Source organism: Labeo rohita, chromosome 12, assembly GCF_022985175.1.
Source record: "Labeo rohita strain BAU-BD-2019 chromosome 12, IGBB_LRoh.1.0, whole genome shotgun sequence".
In the NCBI taxonomy this organism is placed as follows: Eukaryota; Metazoa; Chordata; class Actinopteri; order Cypriniformes; family Cyprinidae; genus Labeo; species Labeo rohita.
In genome coordinates this window covers 12,533,742-12,560,842 of record NC_066880.1, presented here as the reverse complement: position 1 = coordinate 12,560,842, position 27,101 = coordinate 12,533,742, and the positions used below count along the sequence as shown (strand labels likewise).

The following is a 27,101-nucleotide window of genomic DNA, read 5'->3' as shown; positions in this document are numbered from 1 at the left end:
CTGGATCACGAATGATTTGCGTGAACATAGATGGATATATGTAGATGTGAGAGAGTGTTGTTTAAGTGATTCACATACTTTTGCAACTCACAAATATTTAACGCTGGATAATTTATAAATTTTAATAATAAATAAATGACAAAGTATATATTTTCATCTCATTTGTTTAATTGGGTTCTCTTTGCAAAACTTGTGTGAAAATCTGATGTTCTTTTTGGTTATATTTATGCAGAAATATAGAAAATTCAAAAGTTCACAAACTTTCAACACTGTATACACACATAACAGATCTTATTTTGTAGTTTTGTGCCGTTTCCCACACCATTAGAAGCTTTGGTGGACCAGTGACACCCTGACCTGATCTCGCCACTGATTCATGGTGTGAATTAATGTGCTCTGCATTTCTTTCCAGTACAGGAATACAGTATGATTAGGCTATGCATACATAAGCTCCATCAACAATATTTAAAATACCCATATACAAGAATAAACAGTGTGAATCACGATACCTCAACATTGCTCTAGTTGTAGATCTGCAGTAGCCACGCCCACAACGAAAAGATTGACAGGTTCAACTGTCGTCATCAGCTTCCCAGTGGCAAACAGCTCTTCACCCTGGATTAATAGCAGTGTGTGGCAAATCAATGAAATAATGACAGTATATCAGTGTGATGGAGCAAAACCCTTGGAGCAGACACTTCAAGGGCATGTTTATTTTCAGGAGCAGATATCTGGTACAGCCTTTATTTGATTAACAAAACAAATCAGTATGCAATACAATGGTTTAAAAAGTGTAGTTTGGTTTCCATATAATAATTTTCATTACTAAACATACAGGTTATTGCATTAATATACATACGAAAAAAGCTCTATAATCCGGATTCCCTTTTTTGATTTGGTCCAAGCCTTGTGTAAAATCTTTTAAAAATTTAAAACATCATTTTAAAATATATTAATTAAATAACAGAAGTATAAAAGTAGGCACATCATTTGATCGGATCAGACTAAGTCTTGAATATTAACCAAGGTGAACAGATACAATTACAACAACGAACATAAAAGACGTTTACCTGGGAACTGGAATTATCCGGCACTTAAACGGAATCACTGTGGTTCAGGACAAGAAAGAACGAAATGACTTTATATGATCATATATTCAACGATCAGAACAAAACATAAAGTGGGTCAGATTTTATGCAAAAGAACAATCGCATAACTCGTTTAATCAAGGTAAAAGAGCATTCACACACACAGTCAGTATTTTTCTACTGAGGGCCGAAAAATGTCTAATGTATAGTGTTTGATTCAAGAAAAATAGACCTTGACAACTTCTCAATGCTGTAAGTTCATTTATTGCATTTATTTGCTTTTAAGAACTGAGCAGAAACTGGATTAGAGCGTCTTTATCTTCCTAAAGTACTATGTGCATTCCTGACACACTTTACCAATCCAGGTTAATAGTCAAGAGAGAGTACAGGGACTGAGAAAGAAGATGAGACAGCATGCACCTGTTTAAAGCAGACAGGAACAGTAAAGCAAAATGGAGATTGTGATCAGAGTTCACATGTAGCTTGAGGCTGTTTAAAACCACAATGACTGAGCTGCATCGCGATCACTTCCCGAAAGTGATAGTCTGACTGTCTGACTTGGACGGATCAGTAGCTGTGCCCACAGCTCACTATCGAATGCACATTCCCCCCCGACCATTTTAATCACACCCAGTGATGGGAGCTTAGTGATATTTTTGGCCACCAGAAACGATCCCAATTAACTGATAAAAAAGATCTCTCGCTAAAAGCCACAAACAAAACAATGAAACAGATTTATGCAAACACCTTAGGATTGAAGAACAGCAGTCAGTTTTCAGCTTGGCACTTTCTTTATCAGTTACGAAAGCTTCAAACTGGGTCAGACATCTTGGGAGTTTCCACTCAGAACTCTGTTGATTTTGTTCTATGAATCAATACTGCTCTCTTTCTCTCTTATTTGAACACATTTACCCACATAGATGTGCAAAGTTCGTAATATCAACACTCGCTGTTTGCAGTGTTAATATTGACAAGATATTAGATAGAACTAGCTTGCAAAAATAAAAACGACCATAATGGAACAAGGATTTTCTTCACCTTGTGTTTTTAGGTGACATGCATTTTTGGCTCATAAAATGGCGACTGCTTTGTAAACATGAGAAAGCCTCTTTTTAACTGCTTTATCATCAAGAAATAAATTTATTTGCTATATAGGGATTACTATTGACACCAGGGTCTATTATTTTAAAAAATGGCTATAGACAATATGTCCCGTCTGATTCTCCAAGATCATGAAATATGTGAATACATGACAGCTCTCGTCCTACCTACATTATATATAGTGCATACAGTACATTATATAAGCTATATCCAATATGACAGTTTCTGTATACAATGTGTATAAATGACCAGCTATATGCAGAAAAAGAGAATGTATTAAATTACGAGAGTGTTTAACGCTCCTCTCTGAGCAGTTAATGAGTTTAAGGATATGATCAACACATCCCGCTCAAGAACATCCGATCAAATTCAGCAGCAACGCATTTTTCAGACTGCTTATGATCTGTGCAATATGTTGGGACACAAGCAGAGCTATTCTTCATCCCACATGAAGCGATGATCAAAACCCAACAAATTCCCTTTGAAGGAAAAACCTCAAAACACAAGTTAGAAACTTTTTAAAATCCTGCATATCCTGTTCCTCATAAATATTACATTTATGATTGCCCTTCATTTGGTCGTAATGTTTAATAAATAAACAGAGTTTGGTAACTCAACTTCTTTGAGGGTCTATATCGCTTCCTTCTTGTCATCTTGAAACTAATCTAAACTGAAGTTTGGATTTAGGGAACTTTTTTCTCTTAATTAAATATTATTCTATGCCTGTCTTCAGGCAAATTTGGTATGGCTTGATTTCTGAGGTTCTCAGCTCAAAAGTTTGGACTAGCACACAAAATAGATACCCTGCTGTCAGTGTCCTTTTAAAGGGGCCGTTTTTGGGATCCCTGGTCCTCTAGTTGCCTGGCACTGAGAGAATGTATCCCGATCGGCTCTTGGTGAAGTCTGGCTGTGATTGGTTGATCTTGGTTTCCACGACGACAGTGCACTTCCTTCCATTCATACTGCAGTGAATGGGGCTGACAATGTTCACCTGTAGCTTCCTCTTCTCACTAGAAACACAGAGAGAGAGAGTCACTGAAATATTCCATATGCTCTTGTTTTTGTTTTGGTCCACAGAGCTGTGTGCGCTTGTCACATCTGGTTGGTTGGTTCTGGGTGAATGGGCATTTTACACCAGACTGTCTCACTGAGGGGATCAATGAAGCACTAGAGTAATTGGCTGAAAGAGAGCGGCTGTGTTTTTAGAGGGGTAAATGGAAATATAAAAGTTCAACTTTAACACACACACTCTGTAGTTGAAGTGAACTCATCCAGCCGCTAAAAGCCTTGTTATACCTAGCAAACTTATTAGATCCATTTATATATAGACATTATATCATCACATCATATCAGAAAGCTCTTCTGATGAGCATTAAATTATATTAGAATATTCCAGGTTCAGTACTACACATTAGGCTCAGCTTTGTTACCACAAAGATGAACTTCCACTAATCTCTTGTTTTCTTCAAAGGGAACCCTGGGTATTAAGACTTGTATGGCTTAATATAACGTAAATATGTCTCTTACTGAAACATGTAGTAGAAAACCCATTATCGTTATATTAAAAAACCCACGTGCCACATTGTGCGGCTTTTGGTTGTAATTTTCAGTTAAAAAGCAACTAGAGAAGCGAAGTATGTCTTCACTGCTTTCCTAGCGATAGGAAAGGGAGAAAAGAATGGGAAGATGCCTGTGTATGAATAAAACTTCCTAAAGACCCTTGCTTTTGTTCTCTCCACTTTAGTCCTGATGTCTTTAAGGCTTTTAGTAGAGTTACTGAAAGAACTTACAAACAGCAGAGACAAGAACCGTCAATGCCATCTTGGCAGGATGTAAACCTTACGCTTGTCATGACGCCACAGCCACTGAAAGAGTTTCTGAGTGCGGATTTCACTCAATATCTGAAGGTGTTTAGACTCCTTGTGGGGAAAATCAATGGTACGGCATTTGGTTTAAGCCTACGCTTATATCTAATGGCACCTATAAGCTCTTTCAGTAGCTGTGGTCATTGTATCACTATTTTATTTTCCAAGTTGTGTTGCGGTAAAAATAGCAACAGGTAGCGGAAATAGCTCACAGTGCAACCATTTCAAATCATCGAAATAATGGCACCCCCATAGTCCAAATATGTTTAAAACGAAGCGGATTTTTTAAAATAACGTAACTCTCTCAATCTCATTTTCTCCTACAACTTCAGAATCGTCCGACATCACTGTACCTTTTTGTTTGTAAACAGCGTTTGACTTATTTGCACTTCATTAGTCTTTGCACGTTCGCTTTTAAACACCGGGTCTGTAGTTCCACGTAGGTCGCGCGTGACCTTTCGACGTCATTCTGTAGTCTGTAGCGTTGTGGACGCACATCCCAGAGCTAGTGTTACATGAGCTTTTGTGCCTAAAAAGTATACAAATTTTAATTTTTCAAAAAAAATGGCAGATCGTTTGGCTAGATATGACCTTTCTTCCTCGGCTGGGATCATTTAGAGCCCTTTGCATTTAAACTGCATTTTGGAAGTTCAAAATCAGGGGCACCACTGAAGTTCATTATATGGAGAAAAATACTGAAATGCTTTCCTTAAAAACCATAATTTCTTCACAAAGACATGAACATCTTGGATGACAAGGGGGTGAGTAAATTATTTGTAAACTGTGGTTCTGGAGGTGGAGTTCTCCTTTAATGCAAGTAGGCGTCTAACTGCTATTTTTTAAGAAAAAGAGGTATGAGTTGAAATTGATTTGTCACAAATACTCTTAACATGAAGAATCCCTCTCCCCAAAACTAATTAGTCTACTCACTGTAAAATTGTAAAAATTACAGTCGAACCACAACAATCGTCTTCTAAATGAGAAGTCTGATTCAGAGGAGTGACCTTCACCAGGCAGGCTTTTTGAGAAATCCTGGACATGATAAACTCCCTATTATGAAGCTCTGGCTCTGCAAGTTACTGTACCAGCAGGTTGCTGTGCCAGACGTTTCTATGGCAACCCAATGAACCCCATCATGTGGTAGGGCTACTCCAGTCAGCCAACAGACTGTCTCAACCAGCATCAATCTCTCCTATCATTCACAATCATTTCAAAGGGTTGGAAAATCCTGGATCTACTCAGTGTATACAGTATACAATTCCCTTAGCTTTTTGTTGAGGCAGCAATGAAAGGTTAGTCAATGAATTGCTTGAGGTGTAGTTGAGTTTTGATTTTACCAGCAGGGAACGGCATAAAAACTGTAGATTTCCCCATACTGAGTGTCTCTCTGTGAGCCTGGCTCTCTCACACAGTGCTGGGGAGCAGACAGCTCCGCATGGCCCACTGGAAAATCAATTCTTTCCAGCCCTCCTCTCCCCTGTGCCTGTGCCCTTCACGCCAACTGACTCACCACCTTTGAGGCCTGCTCTGCTACCCAGAATAGAAGGAGTATTAAGGGAAGGTAAAGGGGGAGGGGATGTGAGCACTCAGGAGATGCAAAGGTAGCTGGTAAATACCACTCAAGTTCACTTGTATGTTGTGTATATTGACTGTATATTGTGCGATTCATTAGTTAATTTTCTGGGACAAATAAATTGAACACTTATGCACCTTTATGAAGACAGTTTCTCATTTCCATGGATATTAAAAGGCACTAATGGGCAGTTTTGACACTACAACTGTATTAAAAAAATATAAATATAATCGCCTCACCCTACCTTTACAAACTGAAGTATACAGATGAAGCACTAACCGGTTCAGAGAGCTGTTAACAGATCTTATGATCGCTATTCTGCATCTGTATTTATCTGCAAAGCAATTTTGGTTGTAGTAGATTTAGTGGGTCGAAGAAAGAGGGAACATGAGAGGAGAGAAGAATGAATGTGTGTCTGCAACACAGTCACACCCCACCTCCCAAAATAGAAGATATGCCCCTGGGCTAATCCGTCTTCACATCCTCAAAAAGAGAAAAAAAGCTAAAAAGTATTATGCTTGCTGTGCACTTGAGAGAAGAGAGGCAGCATCCCAGCATCCTTTGCTTTACCCCACCCCAGTAATCTGACTGCACTGCCTTCCTCACATGGTGTTATCACACACTTCACATGTGTAGGTCTCTCACCCTTTTTCTCTTTCACACACACACACCGACTTCCTCAGGCTGGAAGCACCTTTTTGAGGGTCCTTTTATAAAGCTTGTCCTACAGTAAGAAGGGATTATAATAGAGAGATCGCCAAATTAAAAATCAAATTATACCTCATTGATTCATTAATGAACAATTAAGCTCTGCTACATTTGATTTTCATTGGCATTTAGTTGATTTTCAATGTGTGAAATCTACCAAAAGGAGCATGACGTTTCTTGATGATGACAAGTCAAGTAGACACATTACTGTAGGAAATATAATTATTCATCTTCCTCAGATCTGTCTGTGCAGTAAAGCCGCCTTCTAAAACTACTATTTATCAAATACAAGCAGAAGCTTTAGCTGCTAATATGTATCAGATCAGTGCGGGGCTTCACTGCCTCTGCTCTTTTTCACAATTTTAAAGTGAGCTGTTAAGGAGGAGATTACAAAGTAGGTCATTTAGAAGCACGGGGAGAAAAGGCTTAGCAAGAAAAAATATTGATCAAAGCTGGGGCTCTTCTCAGAGAACAGCGGGCATGAATACGAAAGAGGGAAAGGAGGAGAAAGAGTGAGGAGGGGAAAAAAGATAAAGGGATGAGCAAGTAAGTGAAAACGAGAGTGCAAAAGAGGAAACAATGGAAAACGGAGAGGGCAGACCTGCAGGGAAAAACACAGGGAAAATCTTTTGTCAGGTAACCAAATAATATGCACCATGTGGTAGCATCTCTATTTACTGGTTTATTTAAACTGTGAAACCAAATATTACTGAATCCTTTTTATTTACTTACCCTCAAGCTATTCTAGGTGTAAAATTATTCTTTAGACGAATATAATCAGAGATACATTAAAAAATGTTCTGGCTCTTCCGAGTTTTATAATGGCGGTGCATGGGTGTTGAGATTTTGAAGCTCAAAAAAGTGCATCCATCCATCATAAAAAAAAGATCCACATGGCTCCAGAAGGTTATTAAAGGCCTTTTGAAGGGAATCGATACAATTGTGTAAAAAACGTCCGTATTTAAAACTTTAGAAACCGCAATCTAGCTTCTGCCAATTCTGATACGTACAGTCTCCGCTTAACTTATATCGAAATCACCAACATATTGCCTTTACAAATCCTCATTTTGTACTTCTAATTTATGACCGGTATTTCATTTTGCTTTCTCCACTGCACTTAAGCGTGAGTTCTCTTGTGAACGCGCATGCAACATTTAGCTAGATATTACATTTATATACAAGTTTTAAATATAAATATTTCTCTGATACAAACACATCGGTTCACTTCAGAAGGCCTTTATAAACCCCAGAAGTCATGTGGAGCACTTTTTATGATGGATGGATGCACTTTATTGGCCTTCAAAATCTCAACAGCCATTCACTGCCATTATAAAGCTTAGAAGAGCCAAGACATGTTTTAATACAACTCTGAATGTATTCATCTGAAAGAAGAAATACATATACACCTAGGACGGCTTGAGGGTGAGTAAATCATGGGGTAACTTTCATTTTTGGGTGAACTATCCCTTTAATATCACTGAATCAGCATTACTCTAACATGTAGGTAATTTTGAAGGCTCAGATCAAATCAAAGCAGGAAGCTGCTCTATACTTCCTATAGAATATCTGCATGATTTCAAGCTTATGAGACAGCTGCAGGTCTGCTCCTTGATTAAAAACAGACCCCCTGTATTCTTGTCAAGTTACCAGGAACGGAAATTACCAGCAGCAGTAATATTTAACCACACAAGGTCTTTAGGGTTCACAGGGATCAAATTGGACCAGATATTACCTGTGCTGAAGGTTTAGAATGACTTGTAGTCTTTAATATAATTGATTCTGATGAACAGCAGGTGTGTAGGGTGCAGTATGCACCTTATAATTTAAACAATGTTCAGACTTTCTCTGCGAAGGGCGAGGTAAAGCATTCACCAATTCGCAGCAGACAATCTGTTCTTCAGTGGTCACAATACAATAGGACAGATGCCCCATGAAAATCAGCACACTTTTTTACATCCGTCACCCACTGTTATCCACTCTGTTGGCTACTGAGGACACAATGTCACTTCCTGAAAGAATCCCCATGGGAGCTGTACAATCAAAATGACATTTTTTGGGGCAATACTTTAAAACAGTCTGGGTCAAATTTTGGTCACTTAAAATCCTATAAAAATAATCCTGACTCATATTTAAAGACATTTTGTCAAAAATCAACATGTTGATGTTATATGATGGTGTAATAGAAGGAAATCAATACCGTTAATGCAGATTTCTCAGAGCGTGACAGGTAGCAAGGACAGCCTAGCACTTCATTTGCAGCAAGAGGCTGTTGCTGGAGTCAAGCATGACTTAGCAAGCCACCAAATAATGTCTATATACCCATAAAGCTCCTTACTGTCATTCATCAGTGTCTGAACATCAAAGCACAGAGCAAAGCCTCAGCAGAGGATCACTGCAGGAGGGTCAGTGTATGTAACAACTGACAGTTTGGATAATAAAAGACCAGAGATGTGAAGAAAGAGAGGATAGATTGGGAGTATAAAAGAGCGAAATGGAGAGGTTGAGTAAAGATGAAGGTGCTATGAGTGATTTCAGATGCCTTTCTAACTCCAAACCCACAGCCAGAGAGTAACAAACGATTCACTGAAAAAGCTAGTGTATTCCTAGCACACACACTACCAAAATGTTCAAAATTTGGGGTCAGTAAGATAATGTTTTTGAAAGAAGTCCCTTATGCTTACCAAGGCTGAATTTATTTGATCAAAAATTCAATGAAGAAAGTAATATGATGCATCACTACTAAAAACAGTAATTTTGAAAAAAAAAAAAAAAAAAAAAAAAAAAAAAAAAAAAAAAAAAAAATTATACTAAAACATACAATATAAAATTATATATACAATACCAGTCAAAAGTTTGTAAACTGTAAGATTTTTAGAACCACGTTTTTTAAAAAAAATCTCCTGCTCACCAAGCCTGCATTTATTTGATCCAAGGTACAGAAAAACAGTAAAATTTTGAAATGTTTTTACCATTTATAATAACTGTTTCCTTTTTTAATATATTTTAAAATGTAATTAATTCCTGTGATTTCAAAGCTGAATTACTTCAGTCTTCAGTGTAACATGATCCTTCAAAAATTAATCTAATATTCTGATTCTGATATTCTGAAAACATTTTTATTATTATTATGTTGAAAACAGCTAAGCAGATTTTTTTCCAGGTTTCTCTGATGAATAGAAAAGGCATTTATCTGAAATATAAATCTTTTGTAACATTATAAATGTCTTTATCATCAATTTAAAGCATCCTTGCTAAATAAAAATATTAATTTCTACAATTCCTTTTTTTCTGTTCAGTAAAGAATTTACTCAACTGTTTTAAATATTGATGATAATCATAATAATAAATGTTTCTTGAACAGCAAATCAGCATATTAGAATAATTTCTGAAGGATCATGTGACACTAAAGACTGGAGTAATGATGCTGAAATTTTAGCTTTGATCACAGCAATAAATTACATTTTAAAATATATTCAAATAGAAAACAGTTATTTAAAACAGTAAAAATATTTCAAAATTTTACTGCTTTGCTGTACTTTGGATCAAATAAATGCAGGCTTGGTGAGCAGAAGAGACTTATTTAAAAAACAATAAAAATCTTACTGTTCAAAAACTTTTGACTGGTAGTGTACAAGTGGCAAAAATTCCAAAAATAACAATAATAACTGCATTAATGAGTTAATGAGTGATACTGTAGTAGTAATAGAAATAGTAGTCATAATAGCAGCAGTAGAAATAGTAAATGTAACTGTATTAGCAATAGTAACAATAACAGGTAGCAATTATGAAGACAGAAACTGTAATTATGGTAGTAGTGGTAAAGATAGCAACATGTGTAAATGTATAAGCATTTGATTATGTTCAATTAGAAGAAATGAGAGGATTGTAAAGAAACAGGACTGGAGGTAAAATGGCTGTGGAGACATTAGATACAGAGCAGGTGCCCAAAAGAGTCACACAGACGGGAAGAAGGGAGAGGAGGGGGGTTGAACATGAGCCAGCGAAGCATCCTCCCATCATCATATCTCGGGCTGGTTGGAACGCAGAGAGTGAAAGAATGTAAAACACAAGGGCAGTGGGGGTGGAGCGGTGCGAGAGAGTGAGACACGGCAATGCAGAGCTAGCACAGGAGAAAGTAGGTCAGATTCATCCACTCCAATTCAAACACACACAAGCACAATATCATATCCATCCACCTACACTTCAACAGCCATATAAATCCCCTAACCTGTTCTTCAGCTAAGCCTTTCACTACAGGATGACTGAACACACAAACACACCCAGCTCATACATAAATACCACAACAATAAACAACAATTTACTGTGCGTAATTCATGTGTTTAAATTCTAATCACTAAGTAGTCGGAAGTACAAAAATAAATGAGATGAATATGAATATTGGACGTATATTGTATAAACCACTCATTTATTTTAAAGCTACACTGTCCAACAGTGACCCCAGTGGTCAAGTTTCTACCATGAGCTTGTTGTGTATTCGGATGCTGTGTTCATTCATGGAGCTGGTAATGCTGCATCTGTGTTAATTAATTGTTCTGATTGATTGCTTTGTTGTGCCTGGCAGCGTTTAGTGTTTAATTGCTTATGTCTGGAGTTGTTGTTGCACCACCTAATGGACTGGATGGTGAAGTGCTGGACGAGGCATATAAAAACAACGGCAGCTGCTGCAACATTAGTGTAGTAATAATAACAAAATGTGACCCTGGACCATAAAACCAGTCATAAGTGTCAATTTTTTGAAAGCGATTATAGGACAATATTTAGCCAAGATACAACTATTTGAAAATCTGGAATCATAAGGTGCAAAAAAATCTAAATACTGAGAAAATCGCCTTAAAATTGTCCAAATGAAGTTCTTAGCAATGCATATTACGAATCAGAAATTAAGTTTTGATATATTTATGGTAGAAAATTTATGAAATATCTTCATTGAACATGACCTTTACTTAATATCCTAAAGATTTTTGGCATAAAAAAAAAAAAAAAAATCAATCATTTTGACCCATACAATGTATTTTTGGCTACTGCTATAAATATACCCATGCTACTTAAGACTGGTTTTGTGGTCCAGGGTCACATATATAGTAATAATAAAATAAAGCTTACTATATTACTATAGGTATTATTTTTAAAGCAATGTAAAAAATGTTTAAAACAAACTTAATATATAGCATGTTAATATACACTATTGTTCAATGTTTGGAGTTTTTTTTAATGAATTTAGTACTTCTACGCAGGAAGGATGCATTAAATGAATCAAAAATGACATTTGTGACAGATTATAAAAAAATTACACTGAAACATAAAAAAAATACACTATAACATACAATATAATGCTATATATACACTACTGGTCAAAAGTTTGTGATGTTTTTATGTTTTTAAAGTCTCTTCTGCTCACCAAACCTGCATTTATTTGATCCAAAGTACAGCAAAAACAGTAAAATTTAGAATTTTTTTACTATTTAAAATAATTATTTTAATGTATTTTAAAATATAATTAATCCCTGTGATTTCAAAGCTGAATTTTTAACTCAAGTCTTCAATGTAGCTTGGTCGTTCGGAAATCATTTTAATATTCTGATTTGCTGCTCAAAAAACATTTATTATTATTATTATTATGTTGAAAACACCTGAGTAGAATTTTTTCAGCTTTCTTTGATGAATAGAAACAGCATTTATCTAAAATAGAAATATTTTATAACATTATAAATGTCAATTTTGATCAATTTAAAGTATCCATAAAAAAATAAATAAAAGTATTAACTTCTATAATCCCCCCTCCCATGAATATGTCACATTTGTGACAGATTATAAAAATTCTAAAAAGATTTCCATTTTAAATAAATGGTGTTCTTTTGAACTTTCCATTCATCAAAGATTCCTGAAAAAAAGATCACTGTTTGCACAAAAATATCAATTTCAATGATGATGATAAGAATGTTTCTTTAGTACCAAATCAGAAAATTATGTGTGACACTGTTTTAAACAGTACTGAAATAGAAAATGGTTATTTTTAATTGAAATAATATTATATAATACTACAGTTCTTACTGCATTTTTGATCAAATAAATGCAGCTTTGGTAAATATAAGTGTCTTTTTTCAAAAAACATTAAAAATCCTATTGGAACAGTAGTGTAAATACACTTGTGTTCATAGAGTAGCATAATAGATTCCGCATTCCTTTAACCTGCAAACTGTGCAAAAATCAAAAGGAAAGTGTAACATGAATTTGCACATGACTAATAAACAAATGCAAATAGTATACTTGTAGTGTGTGTGCATATAAGCACATCAAAGATTGCGAATTCCCACTTTTTCGTTTCGCTCGGATGGGGTGAAATGAGTTTTCCCTCTGCAGGCTACTGTAAGCGACTCATTTACATACGAATTTCAGTATAATCACTGCAACAGGCAATTCATAGCAGCCTTTACCTTGAAAGGGCAGGCAAATGGAGCTATTTAGAGAATCCTCGCTCTCTCTCTTTCGCTCATTAGTATTCTAAACCGGCAGGCCAACTAATGGACTAAATATCAGACAGACATGGATCGTCTAGTTGCTATGGGAACTGCATCTGCAGCAGCGAGAGTGAGGTGAGGTGAGAAATACAGAGGAAAAGAGAAACACATAGAGATGGAATGAGAGAGAGAAGGCTGAGAGAAATAATGGCGAACAAAACAGAAAGAGGGAAAGGAAAAATTAGAGAACTAGAGGGACAAATGAGAGGTGACCATTTGGAGCCTGGAAAAGCGTTCAGCATGAAGGACGACCTTGCTGAAGGACACAATGATTGCAGCCAGCACCTCGACACAAAGTCGCTGGCAAACAGACTAATGAGGCCTGAAAAAACGTTCACATTATTGTGTGCATTTATAATCCAGCACATTAGGCACAGAGCAGCTTCCTGTCCCAGCTCTATGCTGTATCATGCCGCCTCTCATTACACTGATGCTATACCACACACTTAAGCTAGCAAGCGCCTTTGGAAATGGAAATCTGATCCCATCAATGAAGGAAATTCACTTATGCCTCTGCTCTAAAACTCTCCTCTCAAAATTATTGATTTATAAAGAACGAAGAGTGCTGCTGCACAAATTACTGTCTGGAAAAACACACTGTTGTTATTGTCATATTTGCTGTTTTTGACAATATAGGTTTAACGTTAAAAAGATTTTTGTATCATGGCGTATACAAACATTTGAAAGGGTGTGGGGAGAGGTAGTGAAAGTAAAAAAATAAAAAAATAAAAATAAAATGTAGTTTTTTTTAAATAAACTGATATTATTAATATTTATATAGTAAAGATGCATTAAATTTATCAAAAATAAAAAATAAAAAACTTTTAGCAGTTTTCTTTTTTAAGATGCTTCTAAATGTAATTTATTCCTGTGATGACAAAGCTACATTTTCAGAGCCATTTCTCCAGTCTTCCATGGAAGCCCGTTTCCGCCACTGAATAAAGAACAAAAAAAAGGTAATTGTGACTTATCTCACAGTTCTGACCTTTTTTTCTCAGAATTGCGAGTTAAAAAGTCAGAATTGATTCTGAGAAATGAAGTCAGAATTGTGTAATATAAACTCGCAATTGCAAGAAAAAAAAACTCAGAATTCTGAAGTCAGAAGTCTCTCACAACTGTGACTTTTTTTCTTAGGATTGTGCATTTACAATTCTGACTTTATAACATGCAATTAAGAATTAAGAGATATAAAGTCGCAATTCTGAGAACATATCTGTATTTTCCCCCCCCTCAGAACTGGACTACATAACTCGCAAGTGCGAGTTTACATTTCAGATTCTGAGAAAAAAAAGTGAGAATTGCTACCTATAAATTAAGAAATGCAAGAAAAAAGTCAGAATTGCAAGATACAAACTTGCATTTGTAAGAAAAAGTCAGAATCGTGAGTTGCAACTCACTTTTTTTTCTTGAGTTTATATCCCACTATTCTGACTTTATACGCAATTGTGAGTTTATATTTCGCAATTCTGACTTTTTTTCAGAATTACGAGATGTAAACTTGCAATTTTAAAAAAAAAGGAAGAATTGTGAGATAAATACTCGCAATGACCTTTTTTATTTTATATTCAGCGTCGGAAACGGGCTTCCATGGTCTTCAATGTTGCATGATCCTTCAGAAATCATTCTAATATGCTGATTTGTTGCTCAATCATTTTTTTTTTATAATTAATGCTGCAAATAGTTGCGCTGCTTAACATTTTTGTAGCAGCCGTGATACATGTTTTTTTAGGATTTTTTTAATTAAAAGTAAAAAAAAAAAAAAAAAAAAAAAACAGCATTTATTTGAAATAAAAACATTTTGTAACATTATAAATGTCTTTACTGTCACTTTTGATCAATTTAATGCATCCTTTTATTCTAAAACTAGATTTTATTTTTATTCATTTATTTATTTTTATATTTTATTTTTGCATTTTAACAATATAAAGTGATTAGCTGTTATTGTAATTGTCAAAATGAACTTAGTGTTCAGAACATCACATTGTCTTCACTCTTAGTGATGTGACAAGACCTTGTCAGTCTTTGTCACACATGAAGTATGTCAACTCAAATTTATTTAACTGATTTGCTTCCCTCTCAAAAGCTCACAGCAAGAACAAAACCATGTCATTTTTTTTTTAAATCAACATATCAATGCATTAACCATGTCTTTGAAAACATTCTACAAAATCTTAATACACTACAGCATAGTTTAGTTAAAAAAGAAACAAAATTGGGGTTTGATTTAAAGAAAAGAAAAAGAACCACCATGATCCCTGTCCCATCATGCCTATCCCATCATGCCTATCCACCTTACTCTTTTAATAAACCAATTTGCAATATCAAGCAGCAAAACAAGCTTTTGCACAGCTAAAAATAGCGGGATTGATGAGACCGGAGACCAGACCCATAAAATTCACAAATGGCTGTGTCCGCTTTTAGGGAAAAAATAAGGTGGATAGCAATCAGACATCAACCTCAGGAAAACTATTGGACCACCATGGGGATTGCTGTAAATTTCCCCTCTCTCACACACACAGACACACATATTCAGACTCTTTGTCTCCACTCCTTTGCAGCACAGCACATTAACAGCATTACAGAGAAGTGCATATTGGAATCTGGCCCAGTTTTGTTAGCGAGGGCATGGAGGTCATTCTGAGGCACTCTGGCTATTAAGCACACAGAAAGTGATCAAAGAGCAAGTTGGGATCAATAGAAGGTAATGGCATGTGATTTTGCTGAGTTGAGAGAGTAAAAAAGGAGAGAAAAGATTGATCATCTGGATATTTAGCGGTGCACATAAAGGCAATAAAGCGAAGCCCTAAAGCCAAAAGAAGACTAAACCTGAAGGATGATTTAATATCACTAAGTGATTACTGTCAATGAGTTTTTCAATGACCTATTGACCTTATGCATGTCAATATATAATTTTAGTCACAGGAAGACGCAAAGCCCCCCATTTGCTTTCCTACCGCCTGAAGCACAAGTCTTTGACCCCGAATCCTTAACGCTATAATGATGTCAGAGGTTTCAGACACACTCACAACATCCATCCATACCCCGCTTACTCTCCCAGGAGCGTTTAAACAGGATTTGAGTCCAAAAGGCACCATTCATTCCTTCAGAGGAGTGTTAAAAGGAGACAGACTTAATGAATTCCTGTAGAGAACTCTTTCATTTAACTTCACAGAGCCTTTTAGTTCAAGCCACAGTGATCAATAGAGACAAGGGTCCTCATTCAGATGAGACACTAGCAGAGCTGACACCAACACCTTTGTTTCGAGCCCAATTTAAACAGATTACACAAACACACTGGAGTTGGCATCTCACAGTGGAATTCCCTCTTTTGAAAGAATTACATAGGCTAATAATGGAGACTTTTCTTGCTGCAGCAAAGTAGTCAACAGAACCTCAAGACTCGAAATAGTTCAGCTAATCCTGACCCGGGTCTTCACACGTTCTGTTTAGTGCATGAGTGAAGCGCTCCTTGATAACTCTGACAAGTTGAGTGACAGCTAGAGTGATGCAGACAGATGTGTTTGAGTGTGTGCGCATGTCGGACTGGGTATGTGTGGGTGTGTATCTGTCGGGGCTGTAGTTTGAAACTCTTTGAATAATGCTTAAAGGCAGGTGTGATGGCTGGAGTGATGAGGTATTCCCTCTGTAGAGAGAAAGAGGTGCAGTGCTTCCTGTGTGCTGTGCATGCCAATGAAGAAGAGCCCGGTTAAAAATAGAGCTGCAGTCACACAACTTTAAATATTTAATCTCCTACATCGCTACGCTGGAAAAGAAGAGAGAAAGTAGGGAAGGATGAAAGAAATATTGAGCCTCCACAGGCAGCATTTTAAAGGGATGGTTAAAAAGAGTAATTCTGTGTTTCAAAATATAAGCTGGGCTATATGGCCAAAAATATTATCATTAATAATGATCTTTCATATTATTCCCTATATCATACGACATCAATATTTATCATGGTATTCATTTACTATTAATGAGGAAGGAAATGAATTCCATATGTTTGTTAGACCTTGAATATAAATGTAAACATAACTTGTTTGTTCACAATTACAGTAAGTCCTTCAGAGCAAGTTACCTTTTAATTTAGACCCCCATTAAATCAGTTTTATTGTCTTTTCCATTTTATTTTTGGATTCTGTGTTTTATGATTTAATACAAATGTATCATCAGTGTCTGATGAAATGAATTAATACAACTTTAACGATTTAATCAGTACTTTAAACCAAATAAAAATATAATCAATGCTTTTTTAAAAAAAATCAAATATGATGCTGCATTACAAATTACTGCATAAATTCAAAATATCTTGGTCGTGTGATATTCCTTAAAAATAACAATATTTTTATTAATAATAATAATTATTATAATTTTTATTACTTGACATTTTAATACACAATAGTATCATGTGTCATAATTTCTTCAAGTTAAACTGAAGGATTTTTGAGGTTTTGGTGTGTACGGTAGTTTTTTCTCAAATAAAATGGTGAAAAGCTTGTAAAGTGACTCTCGGAGCAGCTCTGGAGATGAAGTTTACGTGTTCATGTGCTTATATAGTGAGACTGCAGATGCAATTTGTCATAATCTCAATATGATATCATGTATCCCTATTCAAAATCTGACATTCTGTAACGCCAAGCCAGCAGAGGGAGCCCTCACCCTAGGACTGCCTGCATGCTCCCTCTGCTGCTTCTACTGTCACTTCCTGTTTGGCAGTATTTAAAGACTGACCATGTGCTCTATACTTTGCGAAGTATTGCCAGTTAAACCTGCCTTACCGAGCGTTTATATTACTCTGTTGGATTACCTGTTGCTGTCTTGCTTTGTCTTTGGATTATTGAGTTTACGGATTGCCCCTGTCGGATTGTTTGCCAGCAGATCGTCTCTGGATTATCCATCTCCGACAAGGAAACCTGTTTGCATGTTTGTGTTTGCTGCTGTTCCAATAAAGAGGACTACGTAACCGACTACTGTGAACTGTGCTATCAGGTGAACTTCAATGAGACATCTCTTAAAGATCTTTTCCGTTTTGGTTTATGTAAGGACATTTCATATTTAATGCCATGAAATACCCCACATTGGACTCTGGAAAGTTACCTAGATCTTGCACTCCAGTTAAGCGGCTCACCTTACACTGTTGGGATTGCGGACGAGGGACCCCGGAATCCCGCAGTAACCACCAAGACACAGCCAGCTCAAGTCACGTCCCCCAAGCCAAAGCCTGTTCGCGTCATGCCTGCCAAGCCAAAGCCGGCTCAAGTCACGTCTAACAAGCCAAAGCCTGTTCACGTCATGCCTGCCAAGCCAAAGCCTGCTCAAGCCACATTAACCAAGCCAAGGCCTGCTCACGCCATGCCTGCCGCTCCAGGGCCTGCTCACGCCATGCCTGCCGCTCCAGGACCTGTTCACAAGATGGCCGCCATTCCAGAACCAGTCCACAAGATGGCCGCCTTCCCCAAGCCGGTCCACAAGATGGCTGCCATCCCAGAGCCAGTCCACAAGATGGCCGCCATTCCAGAGCCCGTCCACAAGATGGCCGCCTTCCCCAAGCCAGTTCACAAGATGGCCGCCATCCCAGAGCCACTCCATAAGATGGTTGCTGTCTCCAAGTCACACCATATGATGGCACACATACTGGACTCACCCCTCATGGCCATATGGGCAGCTAAAATGGCAGCTACCCCTGGTTCCAGTCAAGTTGCAGCTGTGTCAAGTCAAGTCGCAGCTGCGTTTCCTGAGTCAAGTAAAGTCACAGCTGCCACCCCCGAGCCCAGCAAAGTTGCAGCTGTGTCTCCTGTGTCAAATCAAGCTACAGCAGCTGCTCCAAAGTCCAAGGCTTCCAAGTCAAGTCCAGTTCCACGGTCAAGTCCAGTTCCAGGGTCAAGTCCAGTTCCAGAGTCCGGCCAAGCTACAGAGCCCGGCCAAGCTACAGAGTCCGGTCAAGCTACAGAGTCCGGTCAAGCTACAGAGTCCGGTCAAGCTTCAGAGTCCGGTCAAGCTTCAGAGTCCGGTCAAGCTTCAGAGTCCGGTCAAGCTTCAGAGTCCGGTCAAGCTTCAGAGCCCGGTCAAGCAACAGAGTCAAGTCAAGCAACAGAGTCAAGTCAAGCCAAAGCTACTGTTCTCCATGAGTCAAGCCAAGACACAGCTGTTCTCCACGAGTCAAGCCAAGTTGCAGCAGATCTTCACGAGTCAAGTCAAATTGCTGCTGTCTTCCCTGAGCCAAGTCAAGTTGCGGCTGTTGTCCAGGAGCCAAACCAAGCCGCAGTTGATCTTCATGAAGCAAGTCCGGCCACGGCGGGCCTCCCCGAGTCAAGTCCGGCCACGGCAGGCCTCCCCGAGTCAAGTCCGGCCACGGCTGGCCTCCCCGAGTCAAGTCCGGCCACGGCAGGCCTCCCCGAGTCAAGTCCGGCCACGGCAGGCCTCCCCGAGTCAAGTCCGGCCACGGCAGGCCTCCCCGAGTCAAGTCCGGCCACGGCAGGCCTCCCCGAGTCAAGTCCGGCCACGGCAGGCCTCCCTGAGTCAAGGCAGGAAACTGTTGTCCTACCAAAACCTCACCAGGTCCCCTCTAACCTTCTCAAACCACCTCCCATATCAGCTGACCTCGCAGAGCCCACGCTCCCAAGCCACGCAGAACCCACGCTCCCAAGCCACAAACCTATAACATAAATAAAAATAACATCAGCACCCTCAAGGTCAACAGACACCCCATTATCTACTGTGCTGCCTGTAATGGCCGTAGCCATCTTCAGTGTGTGGGCTGCACACTGTGCTCCCGAGGCCTCGCCTGTCCACGAGTCTGCTCCCGAGGCCTCGCCTGTCCCTGTCCCCGAGGCCTCGCCTGTCCACGAGTCTGCTCTCGCCTGTCCCCGAGGCCTCCCGAGGCCTCGTCCCTGTCCACGAGTCTGCTCCAGAGGCCTCGCCTGTCCACGAGTCTGCTCCAGTCCAGGTCTGCTCGGCCTCGTGTCCACAAGTCTACGCCAAAGGCCTCTTCTGTCAAAGAGTCTGCGCCAATGCCCCCAGAAGCAGCAGCTCTGGCTGCAGAACCACCTAAAGGGGCGGCGTTTCCCCAAGGACTCTCTGCCTGTCCTGTCACGGCCATGAGGGCCATTCATGACTTCCCTGCCTCACCTGCCCAAGCATCTGCGCCCATGCCCCCAGAGGTGTCAGCGCATGCTGTAGATCCTCCTATGGGGGCGGCGTCCCAGGATGAACCCTCTGCCCGCCAGGTCGCAATCAAGAAGACCCATATGAAACTCTCTGCCTGTCATGCCACAGCCAAGAAAATCATGCATGAACACACCGCTCTGCTATGCATGTCATTAGTCCCACTGTGGATATCTCTGCTCCTGTTTGCTCTGCCTGCTCTGCCTGCCCTGCAATGGCTCCCTGTTATGCCTGCTCTGCCTGCCTCGCCATGGCTCTCTGTTATGCCTGCTCTGCCTGCCTCGCCATGGCTTCCTGTTCTGCCTGCTCTGCCTGCTGTGCCACGGCTTCCTGTTCTGCCTGCTCTGCCTGCCCCACCATGGTCCCCTACTCTGCCATTGCTCCACGGCCCAGGCCCTCCAGTACTACACGGTCTGCTACTGCTCCACGGCCCAGGCCCTCCAGTACTTCACGGTCTGCTACTGCTCCACAGCCCAGGTCCTCCAAGGTTCCACTGTCTACCACAGCTCCACGGCCCAGGCCCTCCAGTACTTCACGGTCTGCTACTGCTCCACGGCCCAGGTCCTCCAAGGTTCCACTGTCTGCCACAGCTCCACAGTCCAGGTCCTCCAGTGCTTCACTGTCTGTCCCTGCTCCACGATCCAGCTCCTCCAGTGCTTCACTGTCTGTCCCTGCTCCACGATCCAGGCCCTCCTGCTCTACATGGACCTGGCCCTCCGTCCCACCCCCTGTTTTGCCTCTGTTCCCCCACCCACCTGGACTGTTGTTTTGAGCGCCAGGAGTCGCTCCTGGGGGGGGGGGATTCTGTAATAAACTTCTGCGTATGGATTCTACTACTGCCTCAGCGTCCCCGTTACACATTCTCTTTTTTTTCTAAGGAATCCAACCAGAATATTTGAATAAATATATTAGCTCTATTTTCCATGCAACTACTGTACAATGAATGGGGAAGCTATTTTTATCATTCATTTGCATTAGGAAAACTCATGGAAATTCACATATATTAATAAATGCAGACTGAATTTAGTTCTAATTTAGATGTTAACTGAAATAGCTGCAATAAAAATAAAATATAAATTGACGAAAAACTTGAACTGAAAATTAGAAATGTTGCCTTGGCCACTAACTGACATAAGTTTCAGCTTAAGCACGAAATCAATATTAATATATTAATCAATATTCGTGTCTATCTATATTTATAATTTATAAGGTATGGCATAAAGGAATAGTTCACCTAAAAATGAAAATTATGTCATTAATTATTCATCCTCATGTTGTTCCAAACCCGTAAGACCTTCATTAATCTTCAAAACACAAATTATGATATTTTTGGTGAAATCTGAGATAGACAGCACACAAAAAGTATTCTTGTAGCTTCATAAAATTATGGTTGAACCACTGATGGACTATTTTAACAATGTCCTTACTGCCTTTCTGGGGCTTAGAATGTGTCAGTTGTGTTGCTGTCTTTGCAGGGTCAGAAAGCTCAAAAATCAAAATATCAAAAATATCTTAGTTTGTGTTCTAAATATGTGACCCTGGACCACAAAACCAGTCATAAGAGTCAGTTTTTCAAAAGAGATACAACTATTTGAATATCTGGAATCTGAGGGTGCAAAAAAAATCTAAATATTGAGAAAACTGCCTTTAAAGTTGTCCAAATGAAGTTCATAACAATGCATATTACTAATCAAAAATTAAGTTTTAATATTTATAGTAGGAAATTTACATAATATCTTCATGGAACATGATCTTTGCTTAATTTCCTAATGATTTTTGGCATAAAATAAAATTCAATAATTTTGACCCATACAATATATTTTTGGCTATTGCTACAAATATACCCCAGCGACTTAAGACTGGTTTTGTGGTCCAGGGTCACATATGAAGTAAGGTCTTATATGAATGGAACAACATGAGGGTGAGTAATTAATTACAGAATTTTCATTTTGGGGTGAACAAACATTTTAACAAACCAATCATCAAATTAATGATAATCCAGTTCACCTGCATTCTTCATGTGCAGCGTGCAATTTGTACGAATACTGTTACAGACAAACACTGTTCTAGGATAAACACAAAGCAGGTTTTAAAGAAAAATAAAAATGTCGAGAGAGAAAGTGGGCACTTAGAGAAATAATCCTCTCTATTTATGAAGAGTCGAATGAGTTTTCATAGACTTTGTTGACAACAGTCTTAATGCAGATAAGAGGGTTACGATTTTACTCGCATGTGGCACAGACTGTGCCAGTCAGACTGATTTTCAATACATGGGATGTTCTTCCGATCTATTCATAGCACAGGAGAAACAGTTATGTCTGCAGTTTTCCCGTAAAGCCACTCTGGCAGAAAAGTCAAACCAGTTCAGTGTCAAACCTCAGCGAAACGTGCCCCAAGATCCTAACTCACTTAACAGTAACATCATAATGTGATAGGTTCAGTTTAATTGAAAATGATTTAAACAGACTACCATTTTTGTACCACTAACTCTCAAAAGCTGCTACACAAGCGCTTTCCTAGGCGTCACTGTTAAAAACGCAATAGGAAGTGAACTGAGAGAGGAAGGAACAGCCTTCACTGCGGTGGCTAGTGCTCAGGCTGCTGTGCAGGACAGCAGAGGAGAGATAAAGGTTAAGTACAGATCTACAGGGAGAGGAAAGCAGCAGAATACAGCAGCCTCAGACCCTGGCCTTTTGTTCGGCGAATGGATCATGCTGATGGATGGATCCAGAGAAAGCTTACGGCTGCAGGTCATTAGCAGCGAAACGTTAGCAAGGTGTTTTCTAAAAAACACTCTGCTTGGGGGATACAGGGGCTTTATTTACAGAAAAAGCAGTGAAGCATCTGTGTAAGGCAAGTCGATATTAGTCAATACGTTTACGTGCAGTTGTTTTTGTAGTCAAGCTAGTCTTCATCTGTCTGGAGTGGAACATATACAATGCGCAATCTAATATTTGAAGGATTAAATGCCAAGTTCTGTCGTGAAACTCTAGATGGCGCAGACTGATGGATTGTTAACGTAAACTAGGGCTGGACGATTTTCTCGATTGTATCGATTAATTCATATTTAATGTTTTGCCATGATTTTATTTCTTAGAAATCGAGGAATCGCAATTTTGAATAGAAATATTACCTAACGGTAAAATTAGACACTGACAGTTTGCTAATGATAACAGTAAAGAGAAAAGAACGATCCAACCGCCTGTGCACGTGATTAACCGTTCACGTGTGATGCGATTACATAGTTAGGCACCATTCACACAAAATGCGTTTTTGTGTTGACAAAGATGCGAAGCGAGAGATGGGAGTGAACATCTTTTAACTTGAGCACCACATTTTTAAAAAGCCTTTTTTATGCAGGAGACGCGAGTACAAGAGTCAAACGCGTCTATGTTCACATAGAAAAAAAAAACAATGGTAAAGCAGCGCTATCGAATAAAAAAACCTGTGAAGAACTACTACTGTATATCTGATATTTCATGTTTGCATCATGGTGACAGGCTGACAGCTGCTGTTCATTGTTTTTACAGACCATTTATAGTTAATAATAGTCTACTGGTGTTATACCTTCAGTCATTTTGAATTTGAATTACCTTGACATTTGAAGTTTTTAAAGCACTTTCCTTATATTAGTTTATTAGTTTGTAAAAGGTGTAGCTGTAATTCATACATCTTTTCTGCAAAGATATTTAACAAGTGATTTGTTTAACATTTACATCATGTTAACAACTTCAGGTGTGGTGCATCTGGAATAGAATTTTCTTTAACTATACTCTGAAAAATGCTTGGTTCAGCCCAATGGGTCATTTTATTGGGTTGTTTTTAATATTTTTACCCAGGTGCTGGGTTATTTTTTTTAACCCAGATGCTGGGTTCAACTTTTTGAGTCCTCTACAGGAGAGAGTGGTTCTCAGCACCGCCGATTTGGTTCTCTTCTTCAGCAAAATAAAGGTTTGTATACTTTTTATTTCATATCTGAAGTCTTTACTGTGCTGTAGATAATATTTTACACAACGCAACATTCAAAGACGAGATGTCAGTTAGCTGCGTTAGTAGCGGTCACTTCGCATGATGGAAACGCCTTTTGCCCTGCATAAAATAAATGGATTTTTTTATTACAGTACTGAGTTTAATTTAATTTAATATGAAAATATGTTCTCTAATGTCAGTACTGTTTGTTTATGGGGTTTGTTTTTTGGAGTCAGTCATAGAATCTTTCAGCTCGAGTGAAACATGAGGCCACAGTCTAAAGTTCACAGTTCCCGGCTCAGAATTTGGTGACACACCAGCATGAGAATCTACGCTATTTCTGTAAAAAAAAAAAAAAAATGATTACAGAGAACGGTTGAATACACTAAATTTAAAATGTTACTTTTAAATATTACATTTGTTTCTGTCTATAATGTTTGTTAAATGAGTTTAAATGTATGTAAAATTGTAAACTATGCTGTATCCACCCAAATAAATTCAATTTGTCTTGTATTTAGTCCATGTGTTCTTGCTTAATAAATGTTCATCTTTTGATTATTGCCTCCAGTAATTTTGTGTGTGTTAATTATAAGTTCCAGTCCATTTTAAGCCAGCAATATAATAATTTTTAAACAATAGTTGACTTAAATAAAACAACACAGCATGTGTGGTAAAAACATTTAACCCAACCAGCTGAGTCAAAATAACCCAGCATGTGTTCTGTCCAATATTTAGCGCTGGGTTGCCAAACAACCCAAGTTTTGTTGTTTTTAACCTAGCTTAACCTAGGGTTAATAAAGAAAAAAAGTAACCTAAATCATGTCGTAGTTACATTTTCAAGTTGACTAGTTAAAAGCCTTAAAAGATAGATAAATAAATAAAGAAATTAATTAATTAATTAAAATCGAGAATTGGTTCTGAAAAAAAAAAAAAAAAACAACATTTTAATTTTTTGCCATATCGCCCAGCTCTACATGAACTGATGATATTTACAGCGTAAATCTACTTGCCGCAAGCTGACTGGTCTATGTTGCATATGCAGCCAATAAGCTTGCTGCTTTACATTTAACTGGCTGGTTAGCATTCACCAGAGCATTTCGCAGTGTGCTTTCAGCGAGCTCCATCTGTAAAGATCTGCTACAGGTTATTATATATACTTTTTGTACAGCAGCTGTATGTCTTAAATACTCACAGCACTGTACTGGCGTAAGTATTGGCAGTAGCAAGTTCTCTTCTAACCGTAATTTTATGAAGCTACAAAAATACTTTTAAAAAATTAATGACTTTATTCAACAATTTCTTCTCATCCGTATCAGTCTTTGACACCGCAACCTTCATAAAATTAAGAGTGAACCACAAATGTCACATGCGCTCGGATTTCATCAAAAATATCTTAATTTGTGTTCAAAAGATTAACAAAGGTTGTACGGGTTTGGAACAACATAAGGGTGAGTAATTTAAGGACAGAATTTAGATTTTTGTGTGAACTATCCCTTTATACGATGTGGTTCCAGTGTGTATTTTAAGGTACACCGTGAATGAATTTTATTATGATGTGTTTGTGTTTTAAGGCTCATTTGGGTCTAAAAACACACAGACACACAAAATGCAAACTTTCATTCAGACTGCCCTCATCTTACCCGTATCTCTTGGCTTTCCTCTAATCTCAGTACACAGACAGACACACACTTTACATACCCCAGATAACCTTTAGAGTCCATCTCATTTTTCTGATTCATAAGCCCTACAAAATCATCAAACGGCCTGTTATAATGTCTACCGCCCATCGATTTCAGGAAGTGTAAGCCCTCAACCATCAAAGTATGACACACCAGGGCGTAATTTAGCAAACATCAAGCATAACACATTGTATCTGCTCTCTGTACCATCCTCATCTTGTGCAATCATTTGGCAGATTCTAGGGAGCTTAAAGTAGCTCTCAAAACTAGAAGACACAAATTTTTCTCCCGCTTCATAAAAAACAGGGCTAAGCTGGCTGCTCTGTCCTTAAACGCCCTGAACTGGCACCGCAGACAAGGGAGTGGATGAATTATCACGGTTGGCACTCTTAGCCTTATGTGCCCTGGCCCCGTCCCCAGAGTCCTGCTGTCTCTCCCAAATCGCTCTCAGAAGCGCCCCCTGTTGGTGTCACCTTTTGAAGTGGCTGAGCAGGGTCCCAACCAGCTCTCCGATGCGGCTGTCCCCCGCTGGCACCATGCCCTGCAGGCATACGATTAGGTCCCGGTTGTCTTTGGTGTGGAAGACGACCAGCTGGTCTTTCCCAGGGGAAATGCTCACTCCGGTCACCTGAGACAGGAAGAAAGGGCGATGCGAGTTAAAACAGCACTCATACATACACACAGCAGGCCAGCGTGCACTAATAAGCTCTGCCATAATTTAATTCTCATTATTGTGAACCTGCAAACAAGGGCCCTGGGTTTTGGAGGTGCACTAGCAGGAAACATTACACATCTGTTTGTACATGGAGGTGTGGGAACAAATCATAATTTACTGTTACAATGAACAAGGTGAAACACATACTTCCAGAGCAGATAACCTTCAGAAGCAGTTGCATTTTAGTATACAGTAATTTATCTACCATTTATTAATATTTAGATTTTTTTTTGCTTTATTTTTTTTATTTAGCTTTTAGTTTTATTTCTGTTTAACTTTAGTATGTCAACTGAAACTGAAATTTTATTTTCTAGATTTTCATCTAATGTTTGTATTTTAATTCTGCTTTATTTCAAATCAACAAATTGTTTTAATAGTTTTGCATTTGAATTTCTAGGGGGGGCACAAACCACGTGGGGTCATGCATTCTGTGACTGTGTGCAGTTGCTGACACTCGCAAAAGCGTGCGATCGCTTTCTTATGGGATGGAAAGAGGATGAAAAGGGGGGTCACAGTAACTCATTTGAGGGGGCATGGCCTGAAAATACCCCCCCCTTAGCGCTGGCCCTGAGATAAAGTAGATCGATAAACGATATTTTGAACCGATATTTATGTCTGGTGTAAAAAAAGAAAAATGTTGCTAAAAATAAGAATATTAAGGGCTCTGACAAAAATTCTTTAAACACTTTTAAAATATTTTACT

General features: G+C 38.6%; 1 protein-coding gene across 1 annotated transcript in view; it reads right to left on the bottom strand.

Moving 5' to 3' along the window:
- Nucleotides 1–669: 669 nt before the first annotated feature.
- myo1d (myosin 1D) overlaps nucleotides 670–27,101 on the bottom strand; it is a 79,092-nt gene continuing 52,660 nt past the window's right edge. The window contains exons 21-22 of the mRNA XM_051124892.1: nucleotides 26,157–26,311; nucleotides 670–3,199 (exon numbers count right to left, since the gene is read on the bottom strand). Of these exons, the coding sequence (XP_050980849.1) occupies nucleotides 3,043–3,199; nucleotides 26,157–26,311 (312 nt within the window). The 3' untranslated portion in view covers nucleotides 670–3,042. The remainder of the gene's footprint in view (nucleotides 3,200–26,156; nucleotides 26,312–27,101) is intronic.